The following is a 22,447-nucleotide window of genomic DNA, read 5'->3' as shown; positions in this document are numbered from 1 at the left end:
CGTTGGGGGACCTTTTATGATCTTGAAGAGCTGGGCTAGGAGTACGCTGAGCAGAAGTTCTGCGCCACTGTGGCGAAGAATCCACCCGATGCATCTCCACCTGACCAAGGACGGAAACCTGGGGTAGGCAGAGGTCAAACTGTTCAAGACTTAGAACGCTAGTGGCTACTTGCTGTCCAGACCCCTCTTGGTTTCCTCCCATATTTGTGTGATCAACGCCGCCTTCTTCTCCGATCTGGGCGTGATGGAACATTCAAACGGCTGGGGGATCGTCATCCAGCCTGGAACCATTGCAGTGTTTGGCTCGACGACCTTTCCATCCTTGTCTACTTTCTTCGAGATGTTAAACGCCCACAGGACACGAGCAATGTTCAAAAAGAGCGACTTCTCCGCCACATGGACACCAGGGCACACTCTTCTCCCAGCGCCGTAGGAGAAGTGGTCTCGCTCATTCGGGTTCGCGATGTTGATGTAGGAAGCAGCCGGGAGATCGTACCCGAGGAAGCGCTCAGGCATGAACTCTTCTGGCTTCTCCCAGTGGTCCGGATCGTAGTTTATATGCCTGTCGAATATGTCAGAGTAATCTTACCAACGGATCCGAGCAAGACTTACCACCAGTTCAAAACCACAACCGTATCCTTGGGAATGAAATACCCTTCATACCAGTCATCCTCGGTCGTGTAGTGCTGCATGCCGAATTTGTTCGGTGGCCGGGTGCGGAGCAATTCTTTGATCATCGCTCTGAGATAAGGCAGATTTGGCTCATCTTCCCACGACGGCAACCTGTCAAACCCGACTACTCGGTCGACCTCTTCTTGAGCCCTTTTTAGGATGTGAGGGTTCAAGGTCATGGCCAGAATCCATGAGTTGAGAAAAGCTGACGTGGTTTCGGAGCCAGCTTCGACTAAGCCGCCCGTCTGATAAGCTGCTTGCAGTTCGTCCAATCCCAACTTCTCAGGATTGCTCAGGTAGAAGTCCTTCGCAAAGCACGGATTCGCTTTGCCTGCGTCGACATCTTTGCGTAAATCACCCCACAGCTTGAGATACACCACGGAGTCATGCGCAAAACATTTCTCGCCGAACTTCTTCCAGTTGCCGAACATCCATTGTGGGAAATGTCGCAGCGAGGGCCATGTGTCAACGAGGAAGGCACCTGGTGCGGAAAACTGCTGCAGATTGTTCACGACACTGTAAATCTTCTTCACAAGTGGGTTGTCCCAGTCCGCCATTCGCTGACCATATGCGACAGTAAGGATGACACTAGACGAATAGCGGCGATTGTGGTCATAAAAAAGCTCTGGGCTGTGGAGCAAGTCGTACATCAATTGCTTCGATTCCAGATCCTGGATAGGCTGGTAGCTGGTTGACACCGTTATGTTGAGCAGCTGATGCGCAATCTTTCGGACAACGCGATACTTCGGCCCGTACGGCATGAATAGCTGCCGTCGGCCTGCGGAGGCTACATCGCTTGCGAGTGGCGCCGGTGGTCGTGAAGAGTAGATGCTCGATCTCTTATCCATCAGTTCCTTCACTGCGGTCGGCGATGAGAGGTAAATATAATCTGCTCCACCCATTTTGGTGTAGAAGATGTCGCCATACTCCTTGGCCCATTTCCGTGCTTGGAACCGGAAAGTCTCAGCTTTTGACATTTCGAAGAAGTTTCCAAGGAATGGCAGACCACGCGGGCCAGGCGGAAGGTGTTTTCGTCGCGAATCTTTCAGAGTGCTTGGTGTGACATAGAGGTAGAAACCGATGCCGAACATCAGAGGCACTATTACCATGCTCGCCAACACGGCCTTGATTATCGAAACATCCTCGAGGCGAAGCGTCGTGAGAACACTGTTGCCCGCCATGGTGCAATGTAGCGTGCGCAGCCCGCTTATCCCAAAACCTTTCCGATTCTTTCGACAGCAGAAACAGTGGTTGCAATCAACCCATACCAAAGCACATCCTGATACTATGATCTTTTTGCAGGCAGAGGATGAGGTCAAGAATATCAAGGCATCAGCAGAGGTGAACCCCATCCCAGGAGCGAGGTCCAGACCCCTCATTGGCGCGGTGTGAGGCCCCCAAAGAGCTTAGACATGGGAGGAATGGCGACGTGGGACCTGGTCCCTCGTCGGCTCTTCCCCAGGTGGGTGGAGGACCTCCACATCTGGGTAACCTAGGCGTGGAGAGAGATGTTTGGCATTTTTGGGGAGGACTTCTTGCAGCATGTTGGAGAAAATAAGTGAGGACAGGCAAACCTTGCAAACTGGCCAAGTTTCGATATCAAAATCTCCGCTAGTCCATTACTTGTCTCAAGTGTCCGTCGCATTGAAGGCTATGGTATGCCTGGCCCAAATATCTCTTTTGAGCATGTCGGAAGCACATTTTTCCACTTTGGCTTTCGGCTGTACTTCCGCATCTCTTTCCTGCCGCAAGAGCTCCTCAATCCCCAGTCTTTGGCTTCCAGAGGCTGGCACTGCGAAGGGGACATGGAGCAGGGGGGAGAGCAACGTTGAGCCTCATCTACGGTATTTGGTCCAAGTTCTCGAGCGGGCAGTCTGTTTGTTGTTGGGTACAACGACATTCACACCTGAAACATCCTTTACCGAGACTGTTAGCTGGCCGCCCACGCTGGTTCAATGCAATGGGCTTCTGTTCCTGTTGTCCATCATGGCTCAAATCAAGTCGCATCTTGTCTTGCTTCAGTGCCGCGACTCGACTTCGCAATCTTAGCGTCCATTAATAATCCAAGTGTCGGTAGGAGCAAGTAGCGATATGTCGCCCTGTCTTTGAAGCAACAAACGTTGTTTCGACATCGAGAAGAAGCATCCCCATATGCCAGCGGTGAGCGGCAACCTTCACTTGATGAGAAAACGACACAACTTCGGTTGCTCTAGTCGTGCCTCATGCGAATTTGACCGAAGCTGGCTGAGCGCGCCGTTCGACCGTGAGATGCGTAATCGCATGCTACCAAGCATGAGACGGCCGATATCGAGGGATTTGGTGGGTAGAGCGTAGTCGGCGTGAGGTGGCCTGATGGCTTTAGTGATAACAAATAATGGCACTCTACGAACGTAGAGCAGCTTGCGTCAAATGCACTTGTATCCCAGTGTAAACAGCCAGCTATGAGGCTCGAGCACCATTTTATTGAAAGTGAGAATCTAGGAATACGGTGGGTCATTACCGGCTTGAGAGCAACGCGGCGGCGCAGTGAGCTTTCAGCTGCACGCATACGAAATCGGAGGTGGTCGCGTCGCCCTTCTGCCTTCCACGACAAAATACTCCGTACCGTTTGAATAAGACTCTTCCTGATCTGTGCTCCTGTTCCTTGACCCGCACGTGAAGTCCATAAGCAAGCCTTGGGTGCATCTCTTACAGCCTCCGTCCTTCCACCCTCTGCCGTCGTCTAACAACTGTCTACCCTTTACTTCGAGCCAAGATGCCCGCCACAACCGCAGAGACACTCTCACTTGTGAGCAGGCAAGTCTCAGTTGCTCCTCTTGTCCTCCTCTCGGCAGCAGATCATTATGGCCGCTCTGCCAAGGGCACGCGGAAACGGGTGGTCGGTGTCTTGTTAGGACAAAATGACGGCAAGAATGTCCGGGTTTCGAATTGTTTCGCAGGTCAGTTCTATGCGAGTTGTGATAGATCAGCACATGCTTACAGTTTGCAGTGCCTTTTGAAGAGGATGAGAAAGACCCTTCCGTCTGGTTCCTCGATCACAACTATGTCGAATCAATGCGAGAAATGTTCAAGAAGGTCAACGCCCGAGAAAAGCTGATAGGCTGGTATCATTCCGGTCCCAAACTACGGGCGTCTGATCTCGAGATCAATGAGCTCTTCAAGAAATACACACCAAACCCTCTACTCGTCATCGTCGATGTTCAGCCCAAAGAAGTTGGTGTGCCCACCGACGCCTACTTTGCCATTGAGGAGATCAAAGATGACGGGACAACTACAACCAAGACATTTGTGCATATACCTTCGATCATTGAAGCCGAAGAAGCAGAAGAGATCGGGGTGGAGCATCTTCTGAGAGATATCCGAGACGTCGCGGTCGGCACATTGTCCGCGAGAATCACACAACAACTTCAGTCTCTCCAAGGTCTCCATCTGCGGTTAAAAGATATTGGCGCATACTTGGAGAAAGTGCTCGATGGCGAATTGCCTATCAATCATGCCATCCTGGGCAATCTGCAGGACATCTTCAACCTCCTCCCGAACCTGACACCTCCCGCATCCCGTCCGAATGGCAAGCAACAGATTGAGAACAGCGAGCTTGCGCGCGCCATGAGCGTCAAGACCAACGACCAGCTCATGACCATCTACCTGAGTTCCCTTGTCCGCGCCATCACTGCCTTCCACGATCTGATTGACAACAAGAATCAGAATCGGCAGCAGCAAGAAGAGAAGGATGCAAAGAAGGATGAAGCAGAGAAGACTGGTGAAAAGGAGAAGGCCAAGGACAAGGATGAGAAGAAAGCCAATGGCGAGGTGAATGGTGACAAGAAGGAGACTGAAGATTCAAGTAACGCGAAGGTGAAAGGGAAGAAGCGGAGCTAAACAGCATGGATATGGCTCCGTCCCAATTGCATCGAGCATGGCGTCCTTGGTCGGAGGGATTCGGCATTGCAAGACCAGAGCATGCCCGCTGGGAAGATGGTATTGTACATCAACATGCGGCGCGCCCCCGGTGAACGCGCTCGATGAAGTCGCGGTGAGCCAATGTCCTTTTTTCAGGACTTGAACCACGACGGATACAGACGCCTGGACGATAATTGACCCCTGACCTAGGTGATCTGGTGTCTCTTTCCTCTACGGCGCATGTCGCACCGCTTTGACCATTGAAGAGGACCACAGATTGCCACCGCATGTGCGTTTGCCTTGGGCATGTGGATCTCATCGACATCAGAGCATATCGCATTGGGGTCAGATTGGTGCAACCCACCTTGTTCAAGCCTGTCGTCCCCTGAAAACATGTTGTAGTCCGCCTGCGGGACGTTCTGGCTTCGATGTCTCTGTATTCCGCGGCACCTTTAGCTACCACCAATCTCTCCCCATCCACTGCCCCAGGCTACAAGTTCTTCCTTCCTGACAACCCTTTCCTTGAAGGAGTCCTCGAACAGGTGCGGAGCGGCGTCCGCAAGCACTGCCGCGACGATGTGCTTGCAGCTCGGTATCCTGCCTACTTTGCGTGTTGCAGTGCCACCAAATTCCCATCCTCGTGTCATCATGGGAGAGTCCTGTATTGGCGCCGCATAATCTTCCTGCGCCCCGTCATCTGCAGGGGATTCCAGAGTCAAGCACTGAAAAGCGCTAACACTGAAGGCTGGACATGAACAATTCCAGCTATCAAGATACACTTCATAGTGCGCTGACGTTGTGCTTGCTTTGGAGTAACGTGAGCGGTGTCTCGATTCCTTAGCCTTTTCAGCTGCAGACGCCGACTGAACGTAGAACACTTCATGGCCAGTATCTGGTGGGAGGGCGGGATCATCGACCTCGGCCACGTTAGCAGGCGGTTCTCCTCCGTCGGCAACCCTTGCACTCTCATCCGGCTTTGCTGCGAATGGTCCGGCAATGAGCTTCGTGACAAGCCGTCGATCCAACAGGTCTAGCGCCGGAAGTAGTTCATGTGGAAAAAGAACGTGAAGCGTTAAAAAGATGGACCGAGCTTGCTCCGTATCTGGTGCCGACAGAAGGTGGAGTGGACATTGTTGGGCACGATCGGTGCCGAAGGGTTGGCGCAATCCCAAGTCGCCATCATCCTGAGCTTGTAAATCTGGTGGAACGAACTGGGAGAGTTTGGCGATGATGAGGTTCAGTATCGAAGAGCCCATTGAGCATTGATTGCAAGAACTGATTCGCAAGCTCTATGAAAGGTCGGATAGAGTGTTGAGTGGCCCAGCAGATGCCATAGCAACGACGCAGGAATAGGGACCTGCTTGTTTGCATATCGTCCGAAAACCGAACCGGATTGCCACACTTTGACGACGGGACCAGCACCCGAACCTGTTGTTATATTCTACGAACTCAGCTTAGCATCTAGGTATGAACGGGCCGGCTTCCTGTTTCTAAAGGCAGTCTCAGTACGCCTGAACGCCTACCCTCATGGTCCTTGACCTGTAATTCGTGCGTCTGAAGCAACATGCCTGTCATCCAACCGCTTGTGAGCCCGTCAACCCTGCCATCGGATCTTCCCAGCCTTCAGGACGCTGATGACACCCAGAGGCACTTGCGTGGCATCCACAATCTGCACACTGCCGTATTTCTCCGCGATTTGCGCACCATAGACGGCGAGAATCCATTTCCAGTATGGTTTCATTGTGCCAAACGTCCGACGAAACGCTGCAGATGAGGACCTCGATTCGGGCAGCATGTTTAACCACGACGTGATCTCCTTTGTCTCCTGAAGTTCGAATTCCGCCGGGATGTCGAGCAAGCGGACATAGGCATTGTACAGGTTGACTGAGCGCTCTTCGCGGTGCAAAAGGTATTCGTCCTGTGACATGAATTGGTCACCAAATCCGGGCGAAGAAGAAGGCCACGACCGATTTCTCCCGTGCGTCCTGATCTGGGAGTCGAACAGGGCCTTGGCGCTGATGTACGACTTTTCTTCGGCGTCAAGACACTTGGAAAGGATCTTTTGCGGCGACTGACGCATTGTCTCCCTCATGCAATAGAGCACTACCATCGGGTTCCGGAGCTCCAGTCCACCCATCTGAACAGGCCAGTACCACACTCCATCAGGAATATCTTTGACGCCAAACTTTTGATGTGCCATCTTTCCGAGGTAGTCAGTCACTGATTCCTCAAGGAAGAGAGCGTTCTGGACCCGTGCGAAAGTACTGATCATATCGTCAATATGGTCACGGCCAAATGCATGAGACGGCTTGCCGAAATTGTTGCTGAAGAATCGTGCGAGGTATGCATTATATGCTTGGACGTAGGAGAAGATCGAGGTGCAATGAGACAATTGTCGCCGGAGTTCTTTGATGTGTTCGTCCACCATACTCTGGTCGATGACAAACTGAATCTTGGCAGCGTCAAGACGCAGGAAGCCCCATCGCACATCACCCTTGGGCAAGCTGGCCGGCTTGGATGGGACTGTCTCACGACCCTCGCCAACGCTGTCATTGGTAGCAGAATTGCTCGTCTGCGTGTGTATGCCGTGGCCAAACACAACGCTGCCTGTCTTCTCCCGATTGAACTTGATGCCCATGACGGAAGCGAAACTTGTCATTGCTTCCCAACCACGTGCGCACAAATCCTCCGTCCCCCAGAACCAAAAATCATCGTGTAGGCGGTAGAGATAGCTCTCGGTTGCGGTGTTAACAGCAAAATCCATGACGAAGAGGATTACCTCCCCAAAGACATCACTGAGGGCGTGTGACATAGGCACACCTCGTTGCCGAACCTGGATCTGCCCTTTGGAACCATCTTGAACAAACCTCAGTGGTGCTTTGAGAAATTCTCGGAAGAAGCACAGCCAGGTGGAGTCGACACCAAAGAACTTCAGGACGGCGTAAATGGTAGAGTGAGACAAGGAAGGCCCGAACCATTCAAAGTCGGATCGGATGACAGCATGGGAAACTTTAGGTCGAAGGTGCCTTGCGACGAGAGCTTCCGTGATTAAAAGATGCAAGAGGCCTTGTTTCGTCTCCACCGGACTCTTTCTGGTCGTAGACGAGTCTTCATCGCTGTCGTACCCACGGGTGCCTTCTGATTCAGTGAGCGGCAATTGCGACATGAAGTAGTCTTGCGCATAGAGCTCTTTTCGTTTCCCTTCTACGGTGCAGCTTGGACTGGATTCCTCCCCTAGAAACCATCGTCGGCGATCTTTGTCGATCTGAGGAACGCCGCTCCCTGCGCTCCGCCAAGCGGGAGACTCGAAGAACCGAGTGAGGCAGGACCGGAAATGGAGAGCCCATTTCATACCAAGTGTCTGAAGTAGGAGTGCGTCAAGGATATCCTCATCCATGAAAACCCGGTATTTTCCATTGAGTTGCCGCCGCTGTTCCACGGAGATGGCGCCGTCTATTGTTGACCATTTCCAACTCTCAAGAGAGGCGAATCTCATGTTGAGAACATCGGCGACTTCCTGCAGGACGGCAGAGTTGTTTTGGAAGGATCTCAGGATGGTGGCTTTCTCGTGTGACAGAAGATCAGATTGAAGGAGACCGTTAATTGTTGGCTGAAGACCATCCGTGTCGAATGGCTCGTCGGTGGAGCGGAGAGTGGTGCAGAAGTCCCTGGTAGACTTCTCTATGTCCTCAAAGTGCTTCCGGGCTGTCGCAGGTGCTTTGAAAAGCCTGGCAAGGTAATCGTGAATAGTGGCCTCGTCGTCATCTGACACGGAGAAGACGATGGACTCCCACTGCGCCCGTTGCTCGTGCATTTCCTTGCGACCCACATTTTCGAATGACGAATCCTCCATCAACCCTTCACCAGATTGACCTGTGTCTGCATTCTTGGGGTCGGAGAGCCACTCGGTGACAAGCTCAGAGAAGAACTGCGCATGCTCGTGTTGCACACTTTTCAGGTTGAGGTGTTCCACCAAGTCATCGTGGATCTGGGCGACGAGGTCTGAAGCGAAGGCAGGATCCTTAGCAGCCTGTCGAAGAAATAGCTGTTGGTTTCGGCGGGCTCTTGCTAGGTCGGAAGGAGGCGTTGGATCAACATCCTCGTCGGACGAATCATCTCTAACGATGCGAAGCCCTGCTTGACGACAAGACCCTTCAAGTAGCTTGCGAGTTCTCTCAAGGTCATCGGTGCATGGCTTGACTTCACGGATAATCTGCTTCTTGGAGGCCTCGTACTGGTCGCGCTGCTTTTTAAGCTCTCGAATCTTGGTTGAGGTCACCGAGCGAAGAGTCTCTGGAAGGGCGGAGGATGCCATGGCTATGCTGAGCTGGCGTTGGATTTCGATGGCGGAGCGTCACTGATCAATGAGTGACCGCGAAGCGGCTGAGAGTTGGAAGTACAGGAAGTACTAGCAAAAGGTAGGCATGCGGACTTGATAGACCAGCAGTTGACGGGGATGAGAAGCAGAAGAAGCAAAGGCGAACAGAATTTATACCGTTCAACCAGGAAACAGGCAACACCACATCGAACACTGACTCACCCTCTGGATACACCGTACGACTCACCTTGACTCACTTTTCACTTTGCCCTGAGACATCTGTGAGGCCACAAGTTAACACTGAGCTGAGTTGGAAATGAGGGGCGGCTGGGAGGGGGATTTGCGTGTGGCCACCAAGCAAGCACGCACCCAATATTTGCTTGGAAGTGTTAGCTGCGAAGCCACCAAAGCCTGGATCCCCACTAAGGCTGTGAGCCTACCGTGGAGCATTTGCACTAGCAGTGCACTATCGTCATTCCACTTGGGTTTGGAGCACACAGGAGTGGCCTTTGCATCGTGCTGAATGCCTGGAATCGTCATCATCTCTGCTAGAGTATGAGGTCCTTGCCTCCATATACTGCACACTTGCTCCACTAGACGCACTGCCACAATGAGTCCGTCTAGGTCGTCTATCCCTGCGAAGTCCATCCCTTCTCACATATCATGGACGAAACGGATATACCTGCCACTACCAACTCCAAGGTAATCATCCAGTGCACCGATCCGAATGGTCTATTCGACCGTGTCCAGCCTCGTCTCTCCGCCAGGAGCCCTCTGCGGAATCTCCATTGGAAAGCACCGAATCGACCGCTTCGATCGATTGAGAATTTGAATATATCCTTGACTCGGGAGGACAAATTAGCAGGCGCGCATTCTAGCGTCCGTAGGCATCAGATCCCTGGTCTTCGCGAAACGCCCTACGTCAAGCTTCTTTTGGTCCGATGCGACGACAAAGAAACATACAAAGAGAAGGTCAGGAAGGAGGTCCGCCAATGGGTCAAATCACAAATACCTTCGGGTGACAACAAGTCTTCAAGCAAGAGCCAGGAAGACCACGATGCATCTGAATGGCTAATTCTGCATGTGGTGCTGCCAAACACCCCGGCAGCGAGTCAAGCAAAGTCCTCGAAGCACATCTCGGTGGAAGCGTCTGAAAGTACCGATAGCGTTAACAGCAAATCCAAATGGTCGGGCAAGGGCTCCTCAACCATCTTCGACAAATTGAGGGCCGATTTCAGCAGTTCCAAGTCTGGCCTCAGCCGTGTTGCTCAGGTCCGAATCCTCGAACCAGGCGACAAGGCCACGGCGCTCACACCTTCGGAGTTGGAAGAGCAATGGCAAGATCTGGTGGACAGCCTCAAGTCTTGTATCCTGCGTTCCTTCGATGCTCGGGTCGCGCAATATGAGTCAGATATTCGCGAACGTGACAGCCAAAGACATCTTCCCGGCTGGAATTTCTGCACTTTTTTCATTCTGAAGGAGGGTCTCGCCAAAGGATTTGAAAATCTTGGCTTGCTAGAGGATGCCCTCGGCGTGTACGACGAGCTGTCCTTGGGTCTCGACGCTCTCGTCAAAGAACAAGCTCGAGCAGATTACACTGATGACAGTGGAGCGTTGTTATCTTTCTCGAAACAAACCAAAACCCTCCTTCGCACTGCTCTGGACTCTGAGATACAGCCTGCCCGATCCATGTCCCTTGATTTGCCCATGGACTTCAAGCATATCCTCAATGCGGATCGCGACTATTTCCCGTTTGATGCCGACAGGACAAACTACCAGAATCTCATCCTGTCGAACGAAGTATCAGCCCTTGACCTCCGCATTTACCTGTTCACTCGCGAGATGCAAATCCTGAACAGACAAGCGCATTCAGGGTCGACAAAAGGTTCTCAATCAAGTAAAGCCAGCTTCAATCCGGTCATACAGGCTGATTTGGTGGAACGAGCTATCCAGTTTATCAGTCTTGCTGGGCGCACACTTCGTTTCGAGCTCTATCATGCCTGGGGCGGGCAGGAAGGATTGAGTGGAGATGAGCTGCATAATCAGCGCACAGTTACTGGTAATATTGTTTGTACCTGGCAGTGGCGAGCTGCTATGCAAATCCTTACGCAGATTGTGCCAACACTCGATACTGACGATGAACATGACCACCAGGCTCTTTCTCTGGGTGCTGCCGAGCTCTCTCGGGGTGCTGATTATGACTATGGGCGTCACGTTTCTGAGTTCGCCGCGAGCTCCTCGCATATTTCTCTGGGACGCGAGCGTTCCCCTTCGCGCGAACGTTCTCAGGAGCGTTCCACGAGAAACTCAATTATGTCTAATGGAACAAGCTATCAACAATCCATCACGGCACGTCCTGGCTATCGACGCCTTGCTTTATGGGTTTCAAGGCTGGTGCTAATGGTTAGACACCTGCTAGAGAATCTTGAAGCAACCAGACCATGGGTCATGAACATGACACGATTGGCTACGGATCTTGGCAAACATGGCACGAGCCGTGTCCCCAATGGCGAGAGTAATCCCGGGAAAATGGACGATCAGGTTGCACATGCTGAGCTTCTTGCGGGTTTGGATTCGACCACTTTGAAAGCCGCAGCCTCCTCCAAACAGGCTTTTACCACCCTCTACCTCATCCTGTCTATTTTCTCCTACCGAACCCTTTCTGGGACGGGTAACGGGCCTACATCGAAGCAGATATTAATCGACTTGGTTGGGATGGAGTACTCGCAAGGGAATTACGTTATCGCAGCTCGTTACCTTCACACCATCATTGGTTCACTACCCCAGTTCTCCTACCAAGTGTCGGAAGGCTATCTGCTGCGTATCTACGCCGATTGTCTACGGAATCTGGATAGACCAAGCGAGTACACGAGATGTCTGATATCTTGCCTGCACTTTACAAGCACCGCTCGGAGCAATGCCTCAATGGAATCACTGTCGATTTCGAGGCAACTTTATGTCGACGAACTATTCCGGATCTTGCCAACAATACCAGCCACCACCCTTCCAGCGGCATCACTGTTCCGTATCGCTACAGTTTCGAGGACTATCTCCCCGATAGAGCGTAGAGACGGTTTCTCTGTTTCAGTAGACATAGCCTGTCTGCCTGGCATTTGCGCTCCTGCTATCAAGGACATCAAACTGCGACTGGTTACCAAGGATGGCGGTGATCCACGATTTATTGTGCTTACATTGGGCGAGGAGGTGGTTATCACAACCGCAAGCACGACTGTAACTCTGGAAACTCCTGTGACTACTCAAGGCTGGTATTTTCCTGATGATCTTGAACTGTCCATTGGCAACCTGAGGCTATTGCACCATTTGAAGTCAGGGCAGGATGTTGAAGCAGCCCGGTCTGAGGAAAGTTTCTACGCTCAGTCAGCTGTGGTGCCCCTCCTTGTCTATCCCAGCTACCGAAGTTTCGGCGTCAAAATGTATCCCTTTCCGATCGTACATTTGGCTGAGGTACGGCGACTCTTGCTCCAAGTGAGGCCGGGTCGCAACGACATCAAGCAGTGCAAACTCCGCCTGCGGACAGCCACAGCAGGGTTAAGACTCAACATCCATGATTCGAAGCTAGTAGACGAGCGAGGAAAGTCTGTTTGTCTGTCAACAGCACGGGAGGGCGAAGCGTTGCTGATAATCATGAATGATCTAGGCCCAGAATCTGTTACGGACGTGGAGATTCCCTACACCATGGAAGTGGCTTCGGAGCCAGCCGTGACATTACGCATCGAAGCCAACTATGAGACCGACGAAGGGACGTTCACATTCCACGATACGCTGTCTATCAAGGTCATTTTACCTGTGACAGTCAATGTGCAAGATGTATTCCGCAGGGACTTCATGTACTCCAAGTTCACCATAAGTCCGTCGACCATGGTGCCTTTGCGTCTCATTGGCTGCAAGCTGGAGGACAATGACTCCTATCACCTGGTGACTGGAGTAAGTTTTGATGAGCCATATGTGGTGTTTCCGAAGCATCCCGCCAATTGGACTGTACGGCTGATCCCGAAGCGCAAAGACGCCAAAGGCGCCGTCGGCAAGATGACACTCGTCGTCGACTTTCAATCTCTCGACGGCATAATTTTCGCGATTCTCGAGACCCACTTCGTCCAAGAGTTTCTTCGATCAGATCATGCTTTCGCAGCCAGACTCCTGGCGTCGCATTTGGTGGCGCGAGTTCGATCGACATGGACCGAGCAGGATGTGGAGGTGGCTGGGTTGTTGCAGGAGTTTGAGGTATGGAAGATGGAGGACATGGATTGGGGTTCGGTCTTGTGTGCGTTTGACGGACATGCCAGAGCCAACATCGAACTTTGGCTTCGAGACTGGCATTCTCGAACACCAAGCATCAAGTTTACGGCTTCCAAAGTTCCTCAGCGGCAGTTGAGATTGTTCGTTGACCTTCCGCCGAGGCCAGTATTGGTCCTGGCATTCTTGGACCTCGATTTCTCGGCGACAACAGGTTCCGCCGCTATGGTTGGCCAGCCCATCATGGCTGAACTCGTTCTAAACACGGAGGACAAGGTGGACTTTGAACTTGAGGGATCATTTGAGCTTGTTGCCCCTTCTGACTCCTGGTTGATTGGTGGAAGACGGAAAGGCAATGTCCGGTTGACCCAACAGCCTACCCGCACACAGCTTGTCTTGTTTCCGCAGCATATCGGACACCTTCTTATCCCTACAGTCACATTACGATGTCGCAGGCGAGCTCCAAACAGTGGCAAGGACGAATGGGTAGATGTGACGAGCGATTTGCACAACGCGACCCACGGCCGAAGTGTTCTGGTTACCCCAGATCTGCGAAGCACTACCGTGGAAGTGTTCGGAGCAATACCAGAGGATTGCACGGGGAGATTAATAGCAAGTGAGAGTCGGGGAGGTGTTGGCTGACTGGTGGATATTGGGCTACGAAATCTTTTCTCAGCCGCCAGGGCTGCATCCTAGAGTCCAACCATGTGGGCAGAGGATTTTGAGCCGCATTCAAAACTGCGAGGATGTACAGTGACACAGAGCGCCAGGAACCGTCGCGCTATCGGCAGTTCTAGAACCACTTGAAGAGCTTCTACCAGGGTCTTCAGCGGCACGAACCGATTGCTATTCCCCATGGAGCCTAGTGCGACTACCGAAGTGGGGGACGCCATTGCCGAGACTGCCACGCCCACGTTGGACCCTTCAAGCATGAGCAAAGGTCGAGGAAGGTTAGCCTCGAGTCTCAGCCCCCCAACAAATTCGTTTTCGTGGAGCTCCGATTTCGCCCTGCATATCGGTAACGAAGGACACAGAACGACTGTGCGGAGTATCGCTACGATGCGCTGGGTTCCACTGTCCGTCGAGCCCGTCAAATCTCAAAGTGAGCCCTGTCATTCTCCCCTATATACGCCCGGCTAAGTGTGATGTAGAGCAGACACTGGCTTCGGCTCAATTACAATCGTCCTTCATTCATTGATCTTGTCCATGACACCGAGTACAAAAGATGCTGCTGTGATGGCTCGTTTCCCTATTGCACATGAAAATCGCATATCTTGCACATGCACGGCGCAATTTGGCTTTGGATCTACACTGTACTGACCAGCTCATCCTCGGCTGGCAGCAATCACCTCCTCGGGGGTGAGCATGTGCTCGAAGCGGCAAGCATTACCGGTTCTTTCAGCTTTACCAGCTGACGTTGGCTGTCACACATCATGCTGCCACGTCTTACCAGCGGACCGGACACGCATGTTGCTGGAGGGATCTGAGCGCGCCCATTGTAGCGAGTGGTGCGTGCGGCCAAGGCTTCCGGAAGTTTACGGTCAAAATCCCCAAGACATCGGCGGTAAACGAAGCAAACTGTGTACGTAGCAAACCCGCCGTGGTTTGCTGGCTGATGTGATGCTCGCACCTCTTTGCGAGGGGTATTTGGTGATTTGGCTATACGGTGTAAGAAGCGTTGTTCTCCGAGTGTCTGCTGATCTTTGTCGTTCGAGTCCACCAGCCTCAACAGGGTGCCTAGCCCTAGAAGTAGGAGGGGTACGCGACCAACGCCAGCTTGATAGGCTCACAAAAACAGATCTTGCTCAAATATGATTAGCCATCTCTTCGTGAACTCCTTTACAAGCACAGTTGACTTGAGTGTCTCTCGCTCGATGCTTAGTGAAACGTATGCTGAACGCAGTAGTAACCTGTACTGGAGATTCGTAATGCACCAGGTTGCGCTAATGAGTCGATGCGGACTGTAGCTCAGGCACTGGTGTATTTGCATCCTTAGCTCTGCATCTTCCATCTCTGGGCGATCCTCGGCCTACACAGTACTGTGGTAGATGCCCCAGCTGCAAAATCGTCGCTCACCGCCAGGGACGTGCGTCCAGCTCTTTGCGCCCTGGATTTAGCTGGGTTGCATCCCTGTCGCGCTAGCTTGGAGGGACCTCAAGTTTGTTGAGAAGATGCGATTTTCACCCCTGCCAAAAAAATCACTTGCCGATAACCCACACATTCTCTCCACCGCCCTGCCCTTGCACCACTCGCTGGCTGTTCATTTCTATGATACGAGTAGGACCAGTCCGTCACAGTTTACTTCTCTGCCCCATGGCCCTGCAATAACAGTTATCTTTCTCGAGCTGAAAACTCCTTCCTCTTCCTGACCTACGCCTCTTCAGCGACAGTTCCAATCTTCAGCCTGCAGGACTCTTGAGATCACTCAACGCCCTGTAACATTCCTCGCTCCCCTGCAAGTCAACCACCAAAGTTCCTATCAGCCTCTCCTACCCAGTAGTAGACCATGACTACCACGGCTCTGCCCGTCGAGGCAGCTCTTCGCCGCATGGCTACCACCGATTCTACGCCGGTCTCGTCTGCCAACATCTCCCCCCTCGATAGTCCGAGATCCTCTCCGTCCTCCACCTCATTATCCTCCCTTGCATCTGAAGACGCCGCCCCTCAGAAACAGGCCTTTGAAAAGAAGCAACTGGTCGACACATATGGCAATCCCTTTGAGGTTCCCGATTACACCATTGGCGATATTCACAAGGCCATTCCCAAGCACTGCTTCGAGCGATCTGCTGCCACTGGTCTCTACTATGTTGCTAGAGACGTGGTCTCCCTGGCCGTCACCTTTTACCTTTTCAACCGCTTTCTGACACCGGAAAACGTCCCATACGCTCCTCTCAGAGCCGGCCTTTGGTTTTTGTACACTTTCGTGCAAGGCCTTTTTGGCACAGGTCTCTGGGTGTTGGCCCATGAATGTGGTCACCAATCCTTCTCCCCCAGCAAAGTCCTGAATGACACTGTCGGCTTCCTCTGCCACACGTCTCTTCTGGTACCATACTTCTCCTGGAAAATCTCTCACGGCAAGCACCACAAGGCGACTGGCCACATGGAGCGAGACATGGTATTTGTTCCGAAGACGAAGGACGAATTCTGCTCGCGTAGAAGCTACCTGCTTCACCAGCTTGACGAGCTTACTGAGGAGACTCCCCTTGCCACAGCAGTTCACCTCATCAGCCAGCAACTTTTCGGGTGGCCAATGTACTTGTTCACAAATGTCACCGGCCACAACAAGCATGAGGCACAACGTGAGGGTCGTGGTGTTGGCAAGCACAATGGTATCGGCGGCGGTGTGAATCACTTCGACCCTCGCAGCCCTTTGTACGAGGCAAAGGATGCCAAGCTGATCGCTCTGAGTGATCTCGGTCTTCTCGTCGTGGGTAGCATTCTTTATTCGATTGGGAAGCGTTATGGTTTCGCCAATCTGTTCGTATGGTATTTCGCCCCATATCTTTGGGTCAACCACTGGTTGGGTAAGTTCTTGGCGGCTGCATATATGTTCCTGACCTCTCCTGCTGACATGTCCACAGTTGCAATCACTTATTTGCAGCACACCGATCCATCTCTTCCGCACTACACCCCCCAGACGTGGACATATACTCGCGGAGCGGCCGCCACGATCGACAGAGAATTCGGATTCATCGGCCGTCAATTGCTGCACGGGATCATCGAGACCCATGTTTTGCACCATTATGTCAGCACCATCCCGTTTTACCACGCAGACGAGGCGAGTGAGGCGATCAAGAAGGTCATGGGTCGTCACTATCGCAGTGATGTCAAGGATGGTCCGATGGGCTTCATCAAGAGCTTGTGGAAATCGATGAGATGGTGCGGCTGGGTCGAACCAATGGAGGGAGCCACCGATGAACAAGCCGGTGTGCTATTCTTCCGCAACTCCAACGGCCTAGGGCTCCCTCCTGCGAAGATCTCGAAGTCCTCAACTTCATAAGGGGTGCCAAATCGAAAGCGTTATGAACAGATCTCGGTCTCCAGCATAGCTGGCATGGCTTGCATGGGTTATTGGAGGGCGAAGCGACGCATTATGGAATTGACGGCATAGAAAGCAGAGACAGGGTTAGAGTAGAGATAGAATCATAAAAGAAAGACGAGGAGTAAATCGACTGATTGCGATTCAAGTACGCCCGCCTTCGCTTCCTGAATACACAGATGCATAATCCGGATTTGGCTTGTTTCGGATGCCCGCTCTTCCGGATGTGCTTTCCGGGTATCTATGGCTATTTGACCGCAAAGAATGCTTGCTTTCTTGCTAGAGCATGGCCGACCAGCCGGAAATTCGGTCCCTCTCATTGACAAGCATTCCTCTTGGTGACGCGGGTTCGACGTGGGGGGACCGCTGTTGAACGTCGGCTCTGGGACAGCAGTTTCCGGTACGCAACACGATCTAGTGGTCCATATCCATACTTATATGTTGCGGTGGGAGTCGTATCCGCTCGTCAGTCAAACGTAGCGACTACCCCGAATCCTAGAGAAATCGCGGCTTACGTTAATGTATCCTGCTCTCTTTGAGTACGTATCTTGGTGATCAAATGTAACACAGTCAGCAGGGACGTCCTTGTCCTACGGCCGTGGGAAAGGCCCCGCGTCGAGCCATCGACTGATCCTACGGCCGAATCTGCAGAGACGAGCCATAATGCCCTTATGTCAGCGAAACCCCCGCAATTACAAATATCCTCGCCCCCAATATCTCCTCGCCGGCGGGCTTCATATGCTCCGCCCAGTAAGGTACTCCTCGATTCTTACGGCCTTAGGACTTGTAATCGTACTTGCCACGCTTTGTTGCCTGTCACAGCGGCTTGTGATCCTAGAGACTCCAGCTTGCGGTTCGGCTCTGGGTCGACGCACGGGGATTGACAAATGCCGCATCTTTTCGCCTGATGCATTCCAAGCCAGCTTTACCCCAGCTCTTTGGCATGCTCAACTAAGAACTCTTGCGTCCGCAAAGGCGAAATGCACATGATGCAATTGGTAAGAGAGTCCGTTGGACTTTTGCGCTCGGTATGCCCTGCAGTGCGTCGTGCCGTCCTCCACAGTATCTACGACCCAGAGCTTGATATAAAGTCGGGTCAGTTGGTCTACACCCCATCCATCATCGGTTGATAACTCACATCTCCTCACATCCAACCACATCACAGCAAACTCCGATCAAACACGTAGCACTATCACCATCTGGCGACGCTCACGTTACTGGTTGCAATGGCCTTCAACTCACTACTTCCTCCATCTGCAACGCCGCCACGAGCGCAATTGAATTGGCCCAGCGCAAATCGAAGACTTCTCTATGTAATTCTCCCTACTCCTTGTTCGCATTTCCAGCACTGACTGTCTTGCAGATGCTTCGTCAGAACTTCTCACTGTCGACTTGGATACTTCTAGGGGCATTCTTGCAGTCGCTAGCTGTGTTTATCATACCTCGGTTCTACGCCGTTCTTCCGTCGCTTCTCATCCTCGGTGCACGTCTTGCTGAGACTCTGGCCATCACGTACGGTTGGAAAAGGAACCACTATCTGGATGATGCCATAATGCACCGCACATCACCCCAAGTCCCGGATGAGGACGGCACATTCCACGAGGGGGCATCGCAGGAGACAGTTGTGGTCTTCCTGTTAGGTGCCAAAATCAACCATCCACTGGGCCTCTTCGCCCCCAATGTTAAGCCATTCGGTGATTACCTCACGGAAATGATCAAGATTCTGGAAAAGGACAACACCAACGCCGGCTTCTACGGAGCCTCCTCGTGGACCAGCCAGGACAAAAACGGGGCAACCGAGTTGTTGACCATCAGTTACTGGAGGTCTACGGAAGACATCCATAAGTTCACATACGGCGACTTGCACAAGGAGGCCTGGGATTGGTGGAACAAGAAAATCAAGGAAAATGACCACATCGGCATCAACCATGAGGTCTGGGAAGTGAGCCCCAAGCACTGGGAGGCCATCTACGTCAATTTCCAGCCCACGTTACTGGGCGCAACCAGCTATTTGAGAAAGGGCGACAAGATGGTCGGTGGTACAGTCGACGACCAGTATATCTCACCTCTGATTGATGCCAGGAGAGGCAAATTAAGGAGCAGCGCCGGGAGGCTGGGAAGGAGGCCAGAAGAGCTGTATGAGAAACATGGACTCGGTCCTGGCGCAACATACGAGGCTTGAGTGTCGAAGGTTGAAAACGTAAACATATACTCGACAGGGCCGGGATATATGCGAGCTTGAATAGGCGAGGTGTTATGGCATGCGGCGTCCAGGTTCCAGAGATTCGAAACGGCTCCTTTCAGTGGAGCAGTTGTAGGAATCAATGTATATGTGTAGAGGTACCTTTCCTTTCAGGCTATGAAGACTGCTCGCACATACTGCTTCCGCTTCCTCATCAAGCTAGCCTCGGCACGGAGTACGGAGTACGGGCACGAGGTAGGTCAACGACCCCCCCGTGCCTCGAACCCCTCATTACTTCCTTAGCTCGAACGGGCTGGCTTGCAGGGCTCGCCGCAACAGCTCCGTCGCCCATGCAGCGCGCACTAACGTTAGTGCCCTCAGACGCTAGCCTGGAATCTTCTTCAGTGCTTCGTCCTCCAGGGTCATGATTCTAGATGAGCCTCGGCAAATTTGATGAATGATGCTCCAGGCCGTGGATTTTGCAGTGCCGTCCCACTCGTCAGTGGCAGTCCAGCGGCACGGTGGATGGTCAAGGTAATATAAGACCCCGGTACGTATCAGTTGTAGAGGTCGCTTTCTCGCCGCTGGTTCCTCAATTGTCAAGTCGTTATATCGCGTCGCCCAAACTGCACCATCTTCGACACTGCTGAAAGTCTCGATTCCTGTCATCGTGCTCCGCGCCACCTGAGACCATTCCCTGTAGAACTCTCCCAATCTCCGTCGCAATGCCATATAGGTCGCGCTGGACCGTTCCTATACCAGATTGCTCGCTCCAGACGTTTCTGTTCACGTCTCCCGACACGCCGCTTGGGTCGAAACGTGCTTTTTCAGAGGCGGCCAGGCCGGACACGCACTACCTGACGCGAGACCAATTTCGACTATGGGCCCAGCGGTTTGCCCTCGGTCTTCAGCGGTCCAAGCATTTCAGGAAGGGAGACCGAGTTCTGCTGTTCAGCGGCAATGACCTCTTCGTACCGGTCGTCTTCATGGGCGTTCTCTGTGCGGGCGGGATCTTCACGGGCGCTAACCCGACCTTCGTGGCACGAGAGTTGGCCCATCAATTAAAGGACAGCGGCGCGACGTATCTGCTGTGCTCTGAGAGCTCCCTGGAGACAGGAATCGAAGCTGCCAAATTGGCTGGTCTCGACGTCGCCGAAAGAGTGTTTGTGTTCAACGCCAAGATATACGATGGCGAAACGCAAGGGCAGAAGGGCTGCAGATACTGGGGGGACCTGGTCGCGCCGGCCGAGGAGGCCAAGAGCTTTCAATGGGACGATCTCACTGGACCCGGAGAGTGTGACACAACGCTGGCCTTGAATTACTCCAGCGGAACAACTGGAGTTCCCAAGGGCGTGGAGATCACTCACAAGAACTACATTTCCAACACGATCCAGGTCCAGGAAATGGGCAAACTGCTCCCGAACCACGAGGAGCGCACGGCTCGAGCGTCGTGGCTGTGCTTCCTACCTCTTTACCATGCCTACGGCCAGACATTCTATATCGCAGGAGCATTCAACCGCCAGATCCCTGTCTACGTCATGCCGAAGTTCGATTTCCTCCAATTCCTGGAGTATACCCAGAAGTTTCGCATTACGGATTATACGCTTGTTCCACCCATCGCCGTCCTGCTAGCAAAGCATCCTGCGGTGGAGAAGTACGACCTGAGCTCAGTCGAACAGATAGGGTGCGGAGCAGCGCCACTGGGTCGAGACGTTTCCGAACAGGTTGAGAGACGGTTAGGAGGCAGACTCAATTTCAAACAAGGCTGGGGAATGACCGAGTAAGAGAGAGCCAGGATATTGACACTAGTCATAGTCTGCAGAACTAACTCTTGATCAACAGGTGTACCTGCTCGCTTCTGGGCTGGGATCCCAATGCGACATCCCTGACCCAGGCTGTTGGTGAACCCAATGCCAACTGTGAAGCGAAGATCATGACCGAAGATGGCCTCGCGGAGATCACGGAGCGCGGACCCGATGCTCGGGGTGAGCTATGGGTTCGTGGACCTAACGTCATGAAGGGCTACTGGCGCAACCCGAAAGCCACGCAGGAGACACTAACGCCGGACGGGTGGCTGAAGACAGGTGATATTGCCTACGTGGACGATGACGGAAAGTTTCTCATCGTCGACCGCAAGAAGGAGTTAATCAAGGTCAAGGGCAACCAAGTTGCCCCGGCCGAGCTGGAAGCGCTGTTGCTGGAACACCCCGGGATCGCCGACGCCGCTGTAATAGGCATGCCCACCGACGACGGAGACGAGAAGCCTCGAGCGTTCGTGGTGAGGCAAGTAGGACCAGAAGGGAGCAAGCTGACGGAAGAAGACGTCAAGAAGTTCGTCGAGGGCAAGGTGGTCCGGTACAAGAGGTTGGCGGGTGGTGTTGAGTTCTTGGATGTGATCCCGAAGAATCCCTCAGGCAAGATTTTGAGGAGACAGCTGAGAGATGTTACGAGGGAAAGGCTGAGAAAGGAGGGAGCCAGGCTATGAGGTCGTTGGCGACACTGTAAAGCGTAGAATGAATGACGCTTGTGAGGTCTTGGATTTTGTACATCATACCGGCCATGGGATGGTGGACAGCATTGCAAGCGCCGAAAGTAGTCCTGCAGGCCGGTTGATTGGATGTAGCATTGACGAGCCAATTCGTTCGAGGTAACAGGCGGATGAAAGGTGGATGACGATGCATAGATTCAGGCTTCGCGCGATGATCGCTGTCCCAGCTCTCGCGCAGCAGCAACGAAACATTTGCCAGAAGCGTTGGCAGTGGGGATGATCATTAATAATCCCGTCAGACAATTCGACATGTGAAACCAAGCAGATCGACCGTATCCAATGTTTTGGGCCCAGATCCAGCCAAGGCCACCACTGAGCATTTGGAAGTCGCGGCCATTGATAGTATTGTTACCAGTAGAGCCATCAAGCTGGGTGAAGGCCTCTTCGACCCCCCTCTACCCAGGCTGAGATCCCGTCTCAAAAAGTGACGACACAGCAGTTCTGTTGGTATTTTGAGCCTTCCGGCCAGCGAAGACGCCAGGTGGAGCAATGGCATTTCAATGGCGGGTGGCAGCTGGCGTATGCCCCAGTCAC

The 22,447-nt window shown here is 52.8% G+C and overlaps 7 protein-coding genes across 7 annotated transcripts; 5 read left to right on the top strand and 2 right to left on the bottom strand.

The window, feature by feature from the left end:
• Positions 1–165: 165 nt before the first annotated feature.
• On the bottom strand, positions 166–1,853 carry A1O7_05295 (uncharacterized protein; the record flags this gene model as incomplete). The annotated part of the gene is made up of 2 exons (XM_007759305.1): positions 166–562; positions 613–1,853. The coding sequence occupies 2 exons, from the start codon at positions 1,851–1,853 to the stop codon at positions 166–168; spliced, it is 1,638 nt and encodes a 545-aa protein (XP_007757495.1).
• Positions 1,854–3,427: 1,574 nt separating this feature from the next.
• A1O7_05294 (26S proteasome regulatory subunit rpn-8) lies at positions 3,428–4,551 on the top strand (the record flags this gene model as incomplete). The annotated part of the gene is made up of 2 exons (XM_007759304.1): positions 3,428–3,611; positions 3,662–4,551. 2 exons carry the CDS (start codon positions 3,428–3,430, stop codon positions 4,549–4,551), a joined length of 1,074 nt encoding a protein of 357 aa, XP_007757494.1.
• A 473-nt stretch (positions 4,552–5,024) lies between these two features.
• On the bottom strand, positions 5,025–5,828 carry A1O7_05293 (uncharacterized protein; the record flags this gene model as incomplete). Its single annotated transcript, XM_007759303.1, has 1 exon — positions 5,025–5,828. One exon carries the CDS (start codon positions 5,826–5,828, stop codon positions 5,025–5,027), a length of 804 nt encoding a protein of 267 aa, XP_007757493.1.
• A 3,725-nt stretch (positions 5,829–9,553) lies between these two features.
• Positions 9,554–13,786, top strand: A1O7_05292 (uncharacterized protein; the record flags this gene model as incomplete). Its single annotated transcript, XM_007759302.1, has 1 exon — positions 9,554–13,786. The coding sequence occupies one exon, from the start codon at positions 9,554–9,556 to the stop codon at positions 13,784–13,786; it is 4,233 nt and encodes a 1,410-aa protein (XP_007757492.1).
• A 1,864-nt stretch (positions 13,787–15,650) lies between these two features.
• A1O7_05291 (omega-6 fatty acid desaturase (delta-12 desaturase)) lies at positions 15,651–17,144 on the top strand (the record flags this gene model as incomplete). Its single annotated transcript, XM_007759301.1, has 2 exons — positions 15,651–16,668; positions 16,726–17,144. The coding sequence occupies 2 exons, from the start codon at positions 15,651–15,653 to the stop codon at positions 17,142–17,144; spliced, it is 1,437 nt and encodes a 478-aa protein (XP_007757491.1).
• Positions 17,145–18,409: 1,265 nt separating this feature from the next.
• A1O7_05290 (uncharacterized protein) lies at positions 18,410–19,365 on the top strand (the record flags this gene model as incomplete). The annotated part of the gene is made up of 2 exons (XM_007759300.1): positions 18,410–18,496; positions 18,547–19,365. 2 exons carry the CDS (start codon positions 18,410–18,412, stop codon positions 19,363–19,365), a joined length of 906 nt encoding a protein of 301 aa, XP_007757490.1.
• Positions 19,366–20,090: 725 nt separating this feature from the next.
• On the top strand, positions 20,091–21,850 carry A1O7_05289 (4-coumarate-CoA ligase; the record flags this gene model as incomplete). Its single annotated transcript, XM_007759299.1, has 2 exons — positions 20,091–21,145; positions 21,208–21,850. 2 exons carry the CDS (start codon positions 20,091–20,093, stop codon positions 21,848–21,850), a joined length of 1,698 nt encoding a protein of 565 aa, XP_007757489.1.
• Between the last annotated feature and the right edge of the window lie 597 nt (positions 21,851–22,447).

Source organism: Cladophialophora yegresii (genome assembly GCF_000585515.1).
Source record: "Cladophialophora yegresii CBS 114405 chromosome Unknown aczIN-supercont1.3, whole genome shotgun sequence".
NCBI classification, from domain to species: domain Eukaryota; kingdom Fungi; phylum Ascomycota; class Eurotiomycetes; order Chaetothyriales; family Herpotrichiellaceae; genus Cladophialophora; species Cladophialophora yegresii.
This window is presented reverse-complemented; position numbering and strand designations above follow the sequence as displayed.